Below are 17,929 nucleotides of genomic sequence, written 5' to 3' on the forward strand. Positions count from 1 at the left end.
AGTGAGTTCTCATGAGATCTGATCGTTTAAAAGTGTGTGGCACCTCCCACTTCTCTGTCTCTCCTGCTCTACCACGGTAAGACGTGCTTGCTTCCCCTTCACCTTCCACCGTGATTGTAAGTTTCCTGAGGCCTCCCATTCATGCTTCCTATACAGCCTGCAGAACTGTGAGTCAGTTAACCTCTTTTCTTCGTAAATTATCCAGTCTCAGGTAGTTCTTTATAGCAGTGTGAGAACAGGTTAATACAAACATTAACTGTTTTGGTAGCCTTTTTTATACTCAAAAGTGTTAGTAGACTATAACTATATTATTAAACTCTCAATGGAAAGTTAACAGTTTCTCAGCACTGGTCCAGGTAACTTTTTACACTTCTTATCTATAATATTTTCAAAATTTGGGTCTTTATTTAAAGTGACAAATTATATAACTTACTACAAAAAAAACCATGCCTTGTAGGATGTGAGTTACTTTCCTTGCCTTCTTCCTACTTAAATTCTAGGCCAGGCGTGGTGGCTCACGCCTGTAATCCCAGCACTTTGGGAGGCCAAGGCGGGCAGATCATGAGGTCAGGAGATCGAGACCATCCTGGCTAACACGGTGAAACCCCATCTCTACTAAAAATACAAAAAATTAGCCGGGTGTTGTGGCAGGCGCCTATAGTCCCAGCTACTCAGGAGGCTGAGGCAGGAGAATGGCATGAACCCGGGAGGTGGAGCTTGCAGTGAGCCGAGATGTGCCACCGCACTCCAGCCTGCCAGCCTGGGTGACAGACTGAAACTTCTAAATGCTTCATTACTCTTTTTCATAGGATAAAGAGGTATTGTTTTTGTTTCTTTATTTTTATTAATGGAACAGTTTCTTGCTCTGTTAAAGGGGCATTTAAGCAAGGTATTCTAAAAGCTCCATTCCTTCCCCAAGATTCTGGGAAAGTGAGCCTTTCACTTTCAGTTTTTCCTAACACAATTTCTTGAATGTCTGAAGCTTCAGTGGTCAGATTTCATATGGGATGTTCCAGAAAGATGATATTCTCTATGTAAGACTCTGAAATTCTTGGGAGCATTTGGGCCTTTTTCTTTTCTTTTTTAATCAAAGAGCTTGTTCTTTTTATTTTTTCACCTGTCTGAATTTTACCAACTGAACAGGGAAATCTTCTTTATCTGTTTTTCCTGTTGTCAAATAAAATAAAATCCCAAACCAGCAGCAACATACTCCTCTGGTTAATAAGATTGTAGGAGCACAGACATTACAAAGGACTAAAATGATTAGGCTTTTTCTGAGATATAATATCAGGAAATGAACTACATAACATTATGTGATCTCAGAAATGAAGATGATATGAATCTATAAAGCAGGCATTTACCTATTATGCCAGAGTGGGGAGAAATCAGTCAATGAGTTGTTTTGTTTGTGTAAAATCAACCTACAGTTGGTTGTTCGGGGTCTCAGTCTCTAGTCAGTGTTTTCAAAACATGATTTAATGCACCAACAGTCTCGTCAACAGATCTGGAGGCAAAAAAAGCTTCCATGGTCAAACAAGTTTGGAAAATTCAATAATATCCCCAGTGCTAGGCTCATGGATTTATAGCACCTTTCTAGGTAAGGGCCATTGCCTTTTTATAACTTATGTGTTCTGCAGCACAGACCTCTGTTTGACTTTATAACCATTATTCTCCCCATTCTCTTACTTTGACTTCAGAATCCATTTGTCAAATAAATATCTATTAACATTCCAATTAACTTAATTTTCCATTAACATAATTAATGTTCCTCAGATATTCTTTGAAAGTAGTCATACAGACCATACCCTAATTGTTTTGAATTTTAATGAATATGCAGACCTTTAATCTCTCTTTTCAATTTTTTTAAATCAACTGTGACTTTGTATAAACTCTCTGAAGATAAAACTAGTTTTTTTGGTGGTATTAATAATGCATACATACACACACACACACACACACCCATACTAGGATAGTACAACATCGTAATTATGAAGATAATAGTAGAACTTCAGAGAGTGCAAAATTTTAAATTGTACCCCAAGATTTTATAGACCTGAAGGCAATATTCTTTGTAATGGAATCATGTAATTATATCAATCAGCATACTCTGAAAGTGTTTGATGTAGGTTTTGTCGTGCTGCATCAAGCATCTGACTTACAATGTCATTGATACTGATAATTATGACATTAGAGACAAACATGAAAAAGGAAAATGTTAAGCAAAGAACCAAATAGAAGAATATTTACATGAAAAATTGTAGTGGTAGGGCCAAGCAAGAGATTGAGTTCTCTGAAAGGGAAAAAAAAAATATTTTAAACAATAAAGGAGGAGTATTTCCTCTACCCAAGAAGGAAGCCCCATTCTATGTTAGAATGAGCAAATAAAGCCTATAGGCCAGCAAAACCAAAAGGAGAATTGTAGTTCCAGCAAATATTTTTTGGGAAAGACAGTATAACTTATAGTCATTGATTACCTTGGTGACCATAATGGAGATTAAAAATAAAAATCTAATGATAGAAGAACAAACTTAATAATGAGTTAATAAATCAATTTGTGAAGTCTTAATGAAAGGATATGTGGCAGTTTAATAAAGTTTCTTCTCTAACATTGTAATCTAGAACATTGTATTTAACATACATTCTCTATTGGTGTCTTGTGTATTGCCTAACACATGAGCGATAAATATTTGTTGAAATAATTATTAATGGTACTTTTGAGATACCACAAGATTTCATAGTAATTATAATATTTGTACCAGGCATTTTAGAAACATCTCTTTTACTTTTCCTAACAGCCCTACAACAAATTTTTCCATCTTATAGATGAGGAAACTGAGGTTCAGGAAGGTTGAGTGACTTGTCTAAAGACACAGGGCTGGTACATGACAGAGTTATTATTGATACCTGATTTGGTCTCAGGCTGTTGTTCAAGTTCTTCCTCTTTGCTACTGTTGTTCCCAGAATTACTAATTTGAGATTCAGTAGTCTCCATCTAATGCCAAGTTTAAGAAGGACATGGAAGCTTAGCAAAGAAGAATCAGTAGGTCCTTACCACTTAAAGACTCCACACAGAAGATCTTTCGTTTTCATGAGGGGCTTCAAAAGGCTGTGTCATGTAGTAATTTCTAATTTTGCTGAGCCATGTGTTGAATCATAAGTGTGGAGAGGCTGTTTTATGGGAGTGAATCACTCACAATGAGAACCCAGCCAGCAGCAGTTCAGTGTGACTTTGCTGTTCTTTGTCGTTTATGCGGTAATGCTCAGAAAAAGATACAACAACAACTGTCACTCTGCGTATAATGCGCCTGAAAGAAGGTCAGCTGTTCAGGTTCTAATGAAGTCAGAAAACGTGAAACAGTCTGATAAATACAGTTCATGTCCAAGTTTTCTGCAGGAGATTTTATGCTAAGCAGTATTTGCAAATTTGAGAACTCAGAGATGTATTATCCAGTCAGGGCCTCCAGACTGTAATTTCACATTTGAGCAAATTTAGGCTTCAGTGACTTTCCCAATGTCACAAGAATCTAGTAGGTATTTGTACCGTGGTTTATATTTTTTGTACTATTTTTCCTTTTTTTTTTTTTTTTTTTTTTTTTTGCATTTTAAATAACTAGTAGCCTTAGGTGTCTGGCTCTTCCTTCAAGTATTTTATATGCGTTCTGTAATCTATCCCTTTAAAATAAGTGCTATTATTACCTCCATTTAATGGATTTTGAGAGGGAAGTAATTAGGAAGCAGAGGTTGAGGATGTTAAATAGCTTGTACAAGATCACAGTCAGCTAGTACCGGGTGGAAGTGGAATTACAACACCAGCAGTCTTGTCTCAGCATCCATCATTTCACTCTGTACTTCCTTTGAGCAGAAGAAAACAAAACCAAAAAGGCTGAGGGTTTTTTTTTTTTTTCCACAATCCACTTAGGAGTTTGTGATTTTTTTCTTTAGAGTCAAGTGCCAAAAGGAAATAAGCACTTAGAAAAAAAGTAGGAAGATGTGTGCTGCAGTTCAGAATTGAGATGAACTCTGATATTGGCCTGCACTTTTTCTGATTTTGAGGTCCTCTGTGTGTGTTGGGCATCCCTTCAGACAGAGCAGGCCTAATAAGCTGGAAATTTGTGTCTAAGAGCTTCCACAAATGTGGAAGTTACCATTTGGCTTTCTACTGGGTAGGTGTGACATTCCAGTCTAGAGCCGCCTTCAGCTGTTAATGAGACTTTGAAAATCCTTCTAAAGTGACTATGAGGTCTTTTTCATTTCACCTAAAGGCTTGGCCTGCTGTGGGCCGGGTAAGACCCACTTTGGTAGGACCTCAGTTCCTCCTTCCCTTTGCAGAAGCAAACATGGAAACATCAACACATCTAAGATTTACCTGAATTTTATGACTACTGAATTCTGAAAACAAGACATTACCACATTGGCACATCTTGTGGTTTCCATGTGGTCTTTCCCTAGAATTCTGCCAGAGTTCCTGAGAGTAGCTACTTAGTTCTCACAATGTTCCCTCTAAGCCTTGCCACCAGCTTGCTAAGAATTCTGAAAGCTAGCATTCATCATTATTTCCACCCAGTATATTTTAACTGTAACTTAAAATGAAATAGAATTATATTTTACATTTTGTTGATGTAATTCATTAAATCATACTAGGTATTTTGGGGGGTTTTTTTGTTTTGTTTTGTGTTTTGTAGAGATGGTATTTCTCTCTTTTACCTAGGCTGGAATACCGTGGCGCGATCATAGCTCACTGTAACCTTTAACTCCTGGGCTCAAGTGATTGTGCTGCCTTAGCCTCCCAAGTAGCTGGGACTACAGGCACATACCACCACGCTTGGCTAATTTTTCTATTTTTTATAGAGATGGGTCTTGCCATGTTGCCCAGGCTGGTCTTGAACTCCTGGCCTCAAGTGATCCTTCTGCCTCAGCCTCCCAAAGTGCTAGGATTACAGGCATGAGCCAGCATGGCTGGCCCTCCCTTGCTTTCCTGTGCACAATGTTCAAAATAAACAGGATAGTCTATTGTAATTGACTTGTTATTTGTAATATTTCAGGTGAGTTTTTTCCTTTTCATCATTGTCTTTTTCATTAATAATTGTTTAATTTAGCCTAACTACTTATAATTTTTACTGCTATTTCACATTCGACATTTTGACAAATAGAAAAAAGTGTCTAATTTATCTTCCTACTCTTAACATACTAAAAAATATTGTTTCCACATACAGAACTTTTTTTTTTTTTTTACAAAAAATTGAGAGTATTGCATTTCCATTGGGAACGTTTATATGCACAATTTTAAATATCTGTATATATTTTGTAAAATGCTGTCATACTTTTAAATAACTTAGAGAATCTGAGATGAAAGCTCTTACATAAATGCAAATTATGGTTGATTATATTTGAATGTCATTTTCCAAAACAGCAAGGATGAAATGAAACAACAAAGCTTAGGAGGCAGTAGAAGTGACTTAGAAATTCCAGCCTCCGTGAAGGCAACATAGTGATTGCTCTGTTTTTGAGGGCAATATTCTCTCTTAGTTTTGATGGAGATTGACTTCTGAGTAATGGGTTTATAGCAGAGACAAATATAACTTACACTATAGAGGTTAATTTGAATTCAGAGTCAACATGAAACTTTTCTCACAAGACAGTTTTGTTTTTTTGTTTTTTGGTTTTTTTTTTTGCAGTCAAAAGAAAGTAGCCTCTTTTAACTGTGAACAGCGGTCACGGTTTTTAAAAAGTGCCATGTTTATTTTGTCCATGCTGCTTTTCCTTGGAGGGGTCATTCATCTTCATCTTCACCTGCCAGCTAAATCCTACCTTCTCTCTGACACCTCGTTTGACCCCCTCGGTCTGTACGCAGTTGCACTTACGCCATCCCCATGCAGCATCGCCCATGTGCATATGTAACTGCATTCTGTCCTGTATTCTCAGTTATTGCGTGATATAGTAAGTTCTTGTTTTGCTCAATGGTACTGGGTGCTCCCAGAGGGACAGTGTCTTAACATTTTGGTGCTCTGTGCATTGTAGATGTATTCATTATATATTTACAATCATACAGCTTATGGCCAGATGAGCTCTTTGGTGATTTGGCTTAATTGCCTTTTCTTATGAACACAGAAAACTAAGTTATACAGAGGAAAAGTAGTTTCTCCTAAAGGTTATGACCAGTGTTATGGGTACAGTCAGAATTAGAAGTTAGAATTCCTAATTTTTAGTGTAGTTCAGTTCCTCCCTCCCTCCCTCCGTCCCTCCCTCCCTCCTTCCCTTCCTTCCTTCTTTCCTTCATTCCTTCCAACCAACCAACAAGTATTTATTGAACATCTACCACTTGCCAGGCACCTTGCTAGGCCCTGATTATGCGGTGTTGAGCCTATCTTGGAACTTGGAACTTAAACCATGATTAGAGAGAAAGACAACAAATATTACACTGCCTAAGAGGCAGAGCACAGCAGTGGGGATTCATTGAGGAGCCAGTGATGCTCTGTTTTCAAAGGGCGAGTCTCAGAGGGGAACGATGATTGAGGTGGGCCCCACCTGGCATGGGATTCAGGAACAGGACTCCAGGCTGGTAAGATCGTGGGTGGGATAACACGGAAGATTGCCTACACAGGGACTCAGTACAGAAAGCAGCTACAGGGATTCATTTTCCAAAATCAGAATACCAGCAAGAGCTAGGGCTTCTCAGTTACTAGATCCTATTGTCACAGTCAGAACAGAACAAATAAGAAAGGTGATTTCTTCAGTCTTAGTGTGTTGAGCTTCCTAAAACCTTAAGTCAAGATTAGACTATTGGCATGGGGCTCTTCCCACACAAGAGAAAGGAAGGAAGGTAAAGATTGGGAACCAGACAGGGCCTAACATGGATTACATTTATTAAAATTCTATCTGCTTAATACTCTGTGAAATGAATAGTTTGGCTATGATGTCATCATGATAGCCATTCACTAACCTTGTTTAGAAGTTTGTATTTCTATACAAAATCAGGATTGTTTCAGTAATTATCAGCCATCTGCCTCCAGTGTCCAACACAATTAGTTGTTTGTGTTTAGTTGCATATTTATGTATATATACTTTGTATATATATATTGCATTCCATAAACCTTAGTTTGATTTGGATTATTAGGCAGTCATGTATTCTGGTTAATTTGAGGGTTGACCATAAAATATTTTCATTGCAATCTTATTTTTAAAACATTTTAATCTCTCTGTCTCTTTCCTGCTAAATGAATATAACCAAGTTATTTTACATTGTTAAAAAATTGAATAGGGGGTAGTCAGTCTGGTAATATAGATAAGGCAGATAAAAAACAAATATTTTGAACGTTTGGGTGCATAAGAGTGGAGGGGTAATTGTCATTGTTGTCCAGATTAAATTATTAGTATTAATTGTTCTTCTAATCGTTTTACACCCTGTCCTAAAAGTGAACTAGAGAAGCTAATCCTGATTAGTTGAGGATTCTGATTGAGTTTCTGCTTAGACATGCAACATCCATAAGCTGGCTATGTTATATGTTTGATTATAATAAACTATAAACATAGAGGGGATAATTACTCCTGCCTCCTTTTCTTTTAATAATATTATTTTAGGATTATGATAATATGTGAAAATAGTGGTATGTGTAAGCATAACATTCTCATTGTTCTGATGGGAGAGCTGAATACGCCACTTTCCTCTAGTTTCCTCTAATCAATTCTAAGTAGCGTCAAGGTTTACTCTAGAGGGAAAGATTTGGGACTGAGTTCTCTCTAAGAAAAACAAAAAATATGAAACATGACTTTATTGTAAACCAGTTTAAAGACCAGTAAATGAAGGAAGGTGTTACCTGAATTGTATGTAATGTAATATGCAAAGCAAAGAAAATTTGGAAAGTAATAGGGTATTAAAACTGCCTTTTTTTTTATTTAAACAGGCTCATGCACAATTAGTTCGAGAAGTTGATGTGGAGAAAGTGTCTGCTTTTGAGAATCCATATGTAGATGCAATAAAGAGTTTATGGAATGATCCTGGAATCCAGGAATGCTATGATAGACGACGAGAATATCAATTATCTGACTCTACCAAATAGTGAGTATCTTTACAGGTGGCCCTATGGATTTTTCTCTTTACTTCCATGTGGAGGTTTTGTGATTATCATAACTTCTTTATTCTGTCCTGTATATGTCATATACGATTAAAACTTTAAAAGCTAGGAAATACAGATATTGAACTTACGCCAACCTCATAAATCTAAATTAGATTATAAAGGACTGGTATCATGAGTCAAGGAGAATATTTCTTTTACTGTTTTCTGTTTGAAAAACAAACTGAAGACTCTAGGAATCTGATTTCACCAACCTATCTCCTCCCCCAAATTGCAAACTAGCAATTCTCACATATGCCATTGTGATTTGAAATCTTGTAATAATAATTTTTGATACAAAATCCAATCTTATTCATGTGCTAGAAAACACCTACACACATTAGAAACTGCAAACAAAAAATATATTTGATTATGCCTTCTTAAAACATCAGACTTCCTGGTTTCCAGTTTTCAGACCCAGAACTTGACTGCTTTCTGAGAGCCACTATTATGTTGACGAATAGGTTTTCCTTTGCATGAAAATTGCGTGTGAGTCTAATTTTGCATACATTCCAGAATTATTTTGTGAGCTGTCAGTCAGACTCCTGTCCTGGGAAAGATTTGCATCCTAGAAATCTGTTACTTCTCTAGAATTAAATCTCACCTAACAGAAAGGAAGTAAAGATTTGGCAATCATTGGATTAATGTGATCAATGTAGTCAGCAATGTAGATAACCAGGCACCTGAATAGTGAGTTTTCTTTTGGTAGTATTTAGCCAGGTTTCTGTCTACATTAGTTATATTAATACAGCATCTGCCTCTTGTTTTGGTTCTGGGCAGACAGAAGAATGGGTAGAAAATAATCAGTAACCTTATGCCAGTTCATATGACAAAGTGATCCACTGGATGAGAGCGGGCCCTTGGGGAAAATAAGAGGCCCTGATAGGCTGCTTGACATCACTCAGAAGTGCATGGAAGATCTAAGAGCTATATGACTCTCTTTTTTCAGTAAAATTGTCATGCATTTACTCTAATTCTAGGCATTTGTATAAGATATGATTCACATCAGCCACAGAAATGTTGCCTGATGAAACTATTTCTTGTGTTCTTATGGTAAATTTGAATTATGCCATTCTGAAATGTGACACAATGCTCATGAGCACCATATTTGTAGTATTTAATATTTTAACTAGCATTAACCCCCTTGCATGCCTCTGAAATCTGTGCTTTTTTCATTCTTCCTTTCATCATTCTTCTTCCACACTTTCATATAGTTCTTCTCATTTCTGGTCTTTCTCTTCTGCTGTCGTGCCTGCCTGCCTTCCATTCTGCCATTCTCCCTCCCTCTGTCCTTCATCCCTTTGTTCCTTCCTCCTGGGCTCCCACTGTATAAGTTTCTGTGAGTACAGAGATGAAAAAGATGCATTCAGCTCTTGCCTGTTCTAAATTCTGCCCCCTCAACCTTTGACCAGCTGTCTTTTTTACTCCTGCCCCCTGTGTCCTTTTGTTTCTTTTGCCATTTCAGATTCCATCTATCTCCCGATGTTGCTGCTGTCTCATCCATCATTCCCTGTTCCCATTCATTGTGTCTCTCCTGTCTGCTTATTTACCCTCCACCCTCAGCTTTGAATCTCTCTGGCTGTCTCTTAACTCCTCTCTGCTTCTCACTTTGCTACCGTGATGTCTTACCGTAGCCTTTAAAACTAACTCATCCTCCATTATAAAGTTACATTTACTGATAAATTCTTCACCTTGCATCATTTTTCTTCTAACCTCTATCTTCTAACTTTTAGTTTCAGTCTTATCTCCTCCCCTCCCTACCTGGTCTACTCTTTACCTGTCATCTGAAACTTTTCTCCCTACGGAGAGTCCTGCTACTGGGCAGTCAGAGGCCCTCATTATCTAGTAATTATGTGCTTACTAGGGTTACGTCTCCCCCTTAGGGTTTGCCTCCTCCTCCTGGGATAGACCCTCTGAGAGTCCTCTTTGCACCTAGGACACCTGTATTGGACTATGGATATGTTCTTGAGACAAGACTTTATCATATCTCTGATGACATACCCTCAGTTTAGATTTGTGGATTTCTAGACATGGACCCATTAGTTAGTATGAGGATTGGATGCTGCCATATCTAACTTGCTTAGGGCAAGAGCTCTCCTAGACAGTTTCTCTAGACCTGTCAGTGCTGTGATCCTGGGAAAAGCTGCTATCTTAGATTTCTGTCAGTGCAGGCTTAGTCTACTGTAGAAATGGGCACACTCCTTATGATAAAGCAAGACCAAAACGTGGGGCCCTCTAGCACAGGCTGATCTAAACTCCTTCAAATGATTATTCTTTAAATAGTTCTACATTCCCCTAGTGGGAATGAGAATAAATTGATTTTCTAAATTATATATATGTGGGCCAGGCACAGTGGCTTACGCCTGTAATCCCAGCGCTTTGGGAGGCCAAGGTGGGTGGATCACCTGAGGTCAGGAGTTCGAGACCAGCCTGACCAATAGACAGGTGAAACCCTGTCTCTACTAAAAATACAAAAAAAGTAGCCAGGCGTGATGGGGTGCGCCTGTAGTCCCAGCTACTCGGGAGGCTGAAACAGGAGAATTGGTTGAACCCAGGAGGTGGAGGTGGAGGTGGCGGTGAGCCAAGATCAAGATCAATCACGCCCCTGCACTCCAGCCTGGGTGACAGAGGGAGACTCCATCTCCAAAAATAAAAATAAAAAATAAAAATAAATTATATATATATATGTAGATGTATGTCACCTAAATCTTTTTTAACCACACTTTATGCCGAAGTAATAAAGTGAATTCTAACAACATGTACTTACATTCTTAGACATATCCGTATGTATCTCTTTTTTAAAAAAGTAGGACATTTTCCTACCTAAATAATAATACATTATTATACCTAAAATTAATTAAGTTCTTTTTATCACTCTATACCCAGTTCATATTCAGATTTCCCAAATTCTTCCAAAATGTCCTCTAGAGATGGTTGATTTCAGGACTTCACATTGCATCTGGTTGTTATGTCCCTTAAGGTTCTTTTAATCTAGTAGAGACCCATTTTGCATTTCACTGGCATATTCAAGAGATTGGCCTAGATTTGCCTGATTGCTTCTCATAGTATGATTTAGCTTGCTCCTGTATCTCATTGATTTACTATAAACTAGAAGTTACATTTAAAGTCTTTATTAGATTCAAGTTAAACGTTGTGACTAGAATGTATTATAAGTGATGTCGTACACTTGTTTACTCATGGTGGATGAAGGTAAGATTTACCACAGCATTAGGGTAGTGGCATCCTCCATTATAAAGTTGTATTTTACTTGTCTCTTGTTGTGTTAGTTTGTCACTGAGCAATCTCTAGTTCTTCATCAGCTCTTCCTCTGATAGTTTTATTTCCAACTGATAATTCTTGCCAGATTTAATAATTCCATTGGGATTTGTAAAATAATTATTTTCCTCTTTTATCAGTTGGTCTATCAGTTGGTCTACATTGGCATTCTTCTGCATAGAAGATTTTATCTCTTCAGCTATTTGATTAATCATCTGAACCGGGACACATTGAGAAAGAGGAGGCTGTATTAATAATTATAGTGAAACAGCAGGCAGAAACCGAGACTCTCCAGGACAGGCAGGGACCTGTCACCTTTGGTCACCTTAGCTAAGTGAAACGGAGGGAGGGAGGCTTGTTCCTTCATTTTTTGTAGAATACTGTCTTTACTTCAAAGGGAGTAGAATCAATTTATTCCTGCCAGTTATGTAAGGGGTTGTGTGTATAAACCAGAGTTAACTGGACCCACATTTCAGGTCTCCTCCAAGGATGTTTTGGAACCACCTATACATCAGTGCCCAGGCAGCCTGCCTGGCTTGCCTTAATCCCACTGTGCCAGGAGGCCTGAGTGTTACTTACTTTATTCTTCACCGTCTTAGTAGTGAGCACTTTACATTTTCCTTAGCCAGGTAAACCTCTCAACAGAAATAGGACCTGGGCATCATAGAGTCACTCATTTGCTGCTGTGTCCCACATGTTTCTCCAGTGTAATCACAGCAGATGCTCCAGAAACTGGCAAATATGACAGCACTGGCAAAGATGTAGGTCCCCATATGTTAAACATCACTGATTTCCCAGTACTAAAAATCATGTTCACAAATAACTCAGAATAATTCCTTTCTCTGTGTTTGAGATAATTGTTAGCCCTTTTCCTTTCTGACTTTTTTGTGTATATTCCCCTAGTGCATCTTCAGTATATTATCTTGCCTCCTTTTCTTCATATAGGGTTTCTATGTTGTTGTTCCTATCTTTATAATTGAAACATACTTCATTGTTATTCTGGACCTAATTTCTTATTCATTATCACCATCTTACAGAAATATTTCTGAGCTTAGGACCAACTTCTTTTGGTGCTGCCTGTCTCTAGTGGTAGGTCTTCAGAGTAGATTTAGGGAATACTTAACATCTACGTTTCTGGTATTAGGAGAATCTCCCTGCCACACACACCTCCTTAAAGGTTGTAGTGTAGTAGCAGTTCTCTCCACAACTCTAGTGGTTGTGAGATTCAATGCAAGTGACTTAAAAAAATACTAGGAGCAGAGGCCAAGCATGCCTGTCTTCTTTTCTCTCTGATGAACTCCTATTCATCCTTTAAGACCCGACTCAAGAGTCACCCTTTCTGAAAGCCTTGCCCAACACCAGTAACAGTAAGTCACTATGTCTCCTATCTTAACACTGTGTACATCTCTTTTATTTCCATCATCACATTTACTAAAGTGCCTCTCCCCTCTATCCTCAGTTCCTGACAGCAGTGTGCATGTTTGACTTTCACAAGTGATTGTTTCATGAAGTAATAGATGGGTAATTTCTACTATTTTAGTGACCATGGTATAGGCACCAGTCTCTCTTTGGCTGTTAAATATTATGAAGCTTCAGAGCTGAAGGCATTCAAGTCTTTTTTCCTGCTGTTGTTGAAGGTCTGGGATCTGAAAAGCCTTATCAAAGACAATAATAGCTGCTATTTACTGAATATTTAATATGTGTTAGATTCTGTGCTTAGTCATTTACATGTGTTATTTCATTTAATCCTCAAAGTCACCTACAATGGTAGATAGTTATTAGCATCCCCATCTAACAGAAGAGGAAACTAGGATTCAGACTGAATAATTTATTCAAGGCCGCATACTTAGTGAATGGAGTAGGAGTTGAATTCAAATTTGCTTATTCCAGAGCCCAAGCTTTTAACCACTGAAATACACCCTCACACAGGATGGATGGATGGATGACAGACAGACAGACAGACAGACAGATAGATAGATAGATAGATGATTGACAGTTTTTAGATAAGATAGATGGATAGATAGGTAGATAGATGAATCAGTAGATAAATACCTATGATTAGGTGTTTTATAAATCACTTACCATGAAGAACAAATTAATCTTTATCAACATTGTCTACAGGTAGTTTCACATTTATAAAGTCAAGAAGGAAAATTATATAAAATTGACTGGAAAACAAACCCAATAGGTTTTTGGTTATCATTATGAAAACTTAGCCATGTTTAGCTAAGCAGCAATTATCCATACTAACATGGAAGATGTTCTAAGTTACAGATACTTCAGAAATGTTATTTCTTTGTTTTAACCTACAGTCTTTATCTCTCAACCCCTCTCCCCCAAAATCCAGCCAATCACTTTTTACTGGAACCAGTAAGAAGGACACAATGAAATGATTTGAGCTTCCCTTCTACTTCGATTAGCCAACTTGCCTGTCATAGTAAGTAATCAGATGACTCAAGGGACAGGCAGCAATGATAGAACCACGGAGATGGGAAATTCCAGATAATGGATAAGCAGCTGTGGATACATTTGCAATTGGCCTTAATTTGGTGAATTCTTCCAATTCTATTTAATGAAAGAATAAAAAGCATTCTAAGATCCTAGGGAGTTTTGTAGATTATTAAATTTTTTGTTATTGATAAAAAGCCTGAAGGCTCTGAAAATGATTAAAGAGCACAAAAAACAGATGGTTGTAGGTTCACTTTTTTTCCCCTAGATTTCACCACCTGCTTTAATATACTGAGACATCAGGTCAAATGAGTTCACTGCCTACAGTACCAAAAGCTCCGTGACATTAGCCAGAAGGCACAAGTCTCAGTCACATTGGCATACAGTGAGAAAAGGCCTCATATGCAGGCTTTGGCTAGTCTGCTGTAGCTGTGTTTGCCTTAAGAGACCAAATAATTTCTAATCTTACTTCACCGAATTCCCCTCCAGGGAGTTGGGTAGATCAGACACCTTCTTGAAATTTCCACATGATCCGGAGCCCATAAAGAACATGAGTAGATTGGCTTTTTGGCATAAGTCAACATTGGAGTTTGACCTTCTAAACACATGCTTACATTTTTTGAGTCTGATTATGAACTTGTACCAGCATATTATGTGCCATGTTGAATTTAACAAAAGGCATTCCAGAGATAGGGTAACACATCCACCTAACTTAGGGCCAGTCCTTCTTGAAGAGGAAGTACCTTGCTAAGAAGTTGCTGACTGATGAGTCAAACACTTGTACTCCAGGGTATATTGGTTTGGCCATTGTATCCATCCTCACTTTCCTCTGATAGTTTAAGCCTACTCCAGGCTTTTGAAGACCATTGTATGGTGAAAATACTAGGTCAAGGTCCAGCTGGAATTCCCTCTGCTACTCACTACCTCGGGGGCATTGACTAAGTGTCACTTTCCTCAGACATAGATTACATGTGATATGTAATCCTTAAATTCTCCTCCTAAATTCTGAAGTCCTTTGATTCTGTTGCAGTTGACTCCCTTTATCTGATAAGTCATTATCCTATGCAGTCAAATGAAAACCTGGTACCTTAAAATTTACTTGGAAATGTAATGAACAGAGAAATTATTCTCTACATGATTAAATTACTAAAAATGCTATCTTTAGCCAGCTCAGAAGAGGACATTGATCTTGCGTATGTTTGCTCTTTTTCAGAATGTCAATAATAATACAAAGTGTCATTCTTTTCACTTGAGTGACATATTTAATTCTCTTTGTGTTTTGTTATCTAGTGGGCCACATTTTCCAATCTTTGGTAAAACAACAAACAAAAAGCCCTGCATTTGTCTTCCTCAGTGAACGCTGATGATTCTAAGATGTGGTCTTTATTATTCCCCTTTCAGAATGCTCTTGAAGATAAAAAGATAAGGCTTAGATATGCTTAACTCTACTCTAACCTTCATTACAGAGAAGGAACAGGAAAAAGGGCTGGGATTAGCCCCAGTTTATCATTTGTTCACTCTGCCTAAAGGGCAGAGTGGATGTGGGCAAGTCGGTTTGCTGTTTGCTCACATTTTATCAGGACGTTTATTTGGACTTTGAGTAGTTTGGCCTCTTCTTTGTAGGCCTTTCCACAGCCTTTACTCAGGATGATGATGTGCCTAGCTAAAGCCTATTACCATAGAACAGGGATTAGCAAACCTGCAGGCCAAATTTGGCCTGCTGCCTATTTTTATAAATAAAGTTTGGTTGGAACATAGCCATGCTCATTTGTTTATGTATTGTGTATAGCTGCTTTGGACCCAACGGGAGAGTCAGATAGTTGTAACAGAGATCATATGGTCCAAAAGTCCTAAAATATTTATATTTACTATGTGATTTTCATTCTTACATACACACAAATTCAAACCCCTCTTAGAGGTGAAGAATGACTATTAAAACACAGTAGCATTCTGCTTATGCCATTTAGATAAAACCTAGTTTAAGACTCTGATGCTCTGAATTAACCCAGAGATATCTTTTAGAGTACTGAGTGAAGCAATGGCCTGCATTTCTTCAGCAGTCCTCTAGAAATACTGCTTTGCACAATGAAACGTGTGGTAGGACGTGAGCAACAGAAAGTTCTAGATCATATTTCCTGGATGTACCACTAAATGCCACACAAAGAATGTCTAGCATAAAAATGGCATGGATGACCAGAAATGTTCATTGAGTTGATTTGGCTTCTGAGTGCAAGTATTATGTGTCATGTGCGCTTGACTCGTAGTGTCTAGTATGGTATGGTGGTATGTTGCAGCTGATGAGAGGGTTTCATAGGATTTAGCAATCAATTGAAGCAGAGATAGGAGTGACAGTCTTTTGTAAGGGGGCTAATAGAGCATGCACATGATTAGAAGACAACCCCATCCCACTTCCAGTCACAGGGGAGCCAAAGAATCTTGCTGTCTTTATGTAACCCGTAAGGTCATTCAGCACCTTTTTTGACTCCCCACCTCCCAAGAAGCCTTGCTGACTCTGGTATTCTTGAGTTCGTTATCAGGTTAAAGTCTTTTTTCAGTTTAAAATAGTGAATTGAATTTTGATTTATAATTAGTTTACGTTAACTCATGTTAGCATGACCAGCTCTCCAGACCTGATCATCCTTGTCGAAACGAAAGTTCTAATCTCATAGAACCAATATCCAAATTAAGGTGACATAACTGACATGACCATGGGAGACCCACTTAAATCAGTATGACCTATTTATTGCTCATTGCTCTTGGCTGCAATCACTGGAAGCTCTCTTTTGACCCACATTACATCTGCATTGTAGTATGGTTATTTATAACACATTTTTCTTCATTGCCAGACTATAATCTCCTTGAGGACACGATTTGTGTCCTTTTTTCTTTGTAGTTAACGCTCAGCCTAAGCATAGTGCCTAGCTTATTGTAGACTTCCCATAAAAGTTGTTGAATGAATGAGTGATAGAGGAAAAAGGAACTTCTGTACTTTTCCTAATTTCTTATCTGTCTCTCCTTTTCTGCCTGTTTAAATCCCATTCTGTCTGCACGGAGTAACCCATCCCCACCTCTACTGCACACTATTCTCCAGTGAGTACAGTTCATAATCATCTCTCCCTTCCTATTGCATTCATCATTAGCAGCTCACAATTGGCACTTAATTGTTTCTTAATTGATTCATCGGTGCTCTCTTTGCTTCACAGGTAGCCTGAAATCTCTAAAGGCAAAGAAGGTATTTTAACGTATATTGTGCCAGTTCTCTGTGCCAATCTCCCTCCATCTAACACACTGCATTAGAATTTAATGTATAACAGATTCCCAATAAATATGTGTAAATTAACTGAATTAAGCATCGCCATCCAATTTCAAGGCAGGCAGACCAGAATTAAAAAGTAATCTTCAGCTATTTCTTGATATGTTTTAGAATTGTGTCAAAATTAACCAATAGCTTGGAAAGTTATCATATATAAAAGATGAATAAATTAACAAAGCCAAATAGGCAAATTGAAAAAGAGTTCCTTCTTTCTTTTCTCTCTTTCTGTGTCATTGCTATTGTTGTTTTGTTTTCATTTTCAATTACAAAGTTGATTTATTTTTTTGAGCACTACACCTGAGAATCTATTGCTGTGAGCCCAGCCCTGGCCCTGGCATCTGTCTGGCAGACACTTAGTTGCCTGGCCCTTTCCCTATTTGGCACTAGTGTTCTCTTTACGTCAGACTTTCAGATTCATAAGATAGTGAAACTATTTATCAAATGCAGTGATAGAATCTTTTTAGGAGATATTTAATTTAGTTTTAAAAATCTTACTTTTCTAGATTGGGTTAGTTCTTTGGTAGAGGGAAATTGAAATGCATAATCTCGAAGCCTTCTCTTTTATCCTCCAGAGTGGTCTCCCTTGAACAGCTTTCATAAATGGTAGGATTATAACCCACCTGCTATCACTGAGGATTTGTTTTGAACCTGCCACTTTGTATTAAAAGCAAACTTCTTGGCCGGGTGCGGTGGCTCATGCCTGTAATCCCAGCACTTTGGGAGGCTGAGGTGGGCAGATGACGAGGTCAGGAGTTCAAGACCAGCCTGACCAACAAGGTGA

The 17,929-nt window shown here is 38.0% G+C and overlaps 1 protein-coding gene across 1 annotated transcript in view; it reads left to right on the plus strand.

The window, feature by feature from the left end:
* Positions 1 to 17,929, plus strand: part of GNAQ (G protein subunit alpha q) — a 320,596-nt gene that overhangs the window by 217,914 nt on the left and 84,753 nt on the right. Inside the window, exon 3 of the mRNA XM_030809646.1 lies at positions 7,902 to 8,056. Coding sequence (XP_030665506.1) covers positions 7,902 to 8,056 — 155 coding nt within the window. The remainder of the gene's footprint in view (positions 1 to 7,901; positions 8,057 to 17,929) is intronic.

The sequence above is a fragment of the Nomascus leucogenys genome, chromosome 1a (genome assembly GCF_006542625.1).
Source record: "Nomascus leucogenys isolate Asia chromosome 1a, Asia_NLE_v1, whole genome shotgun sequence".
Lineage (NCBI taxonomy): Eukaryota > Metazoa > Chordata > Mammalia > Primates > Hylobatidae > Nomascus > Nomascus leucogenys.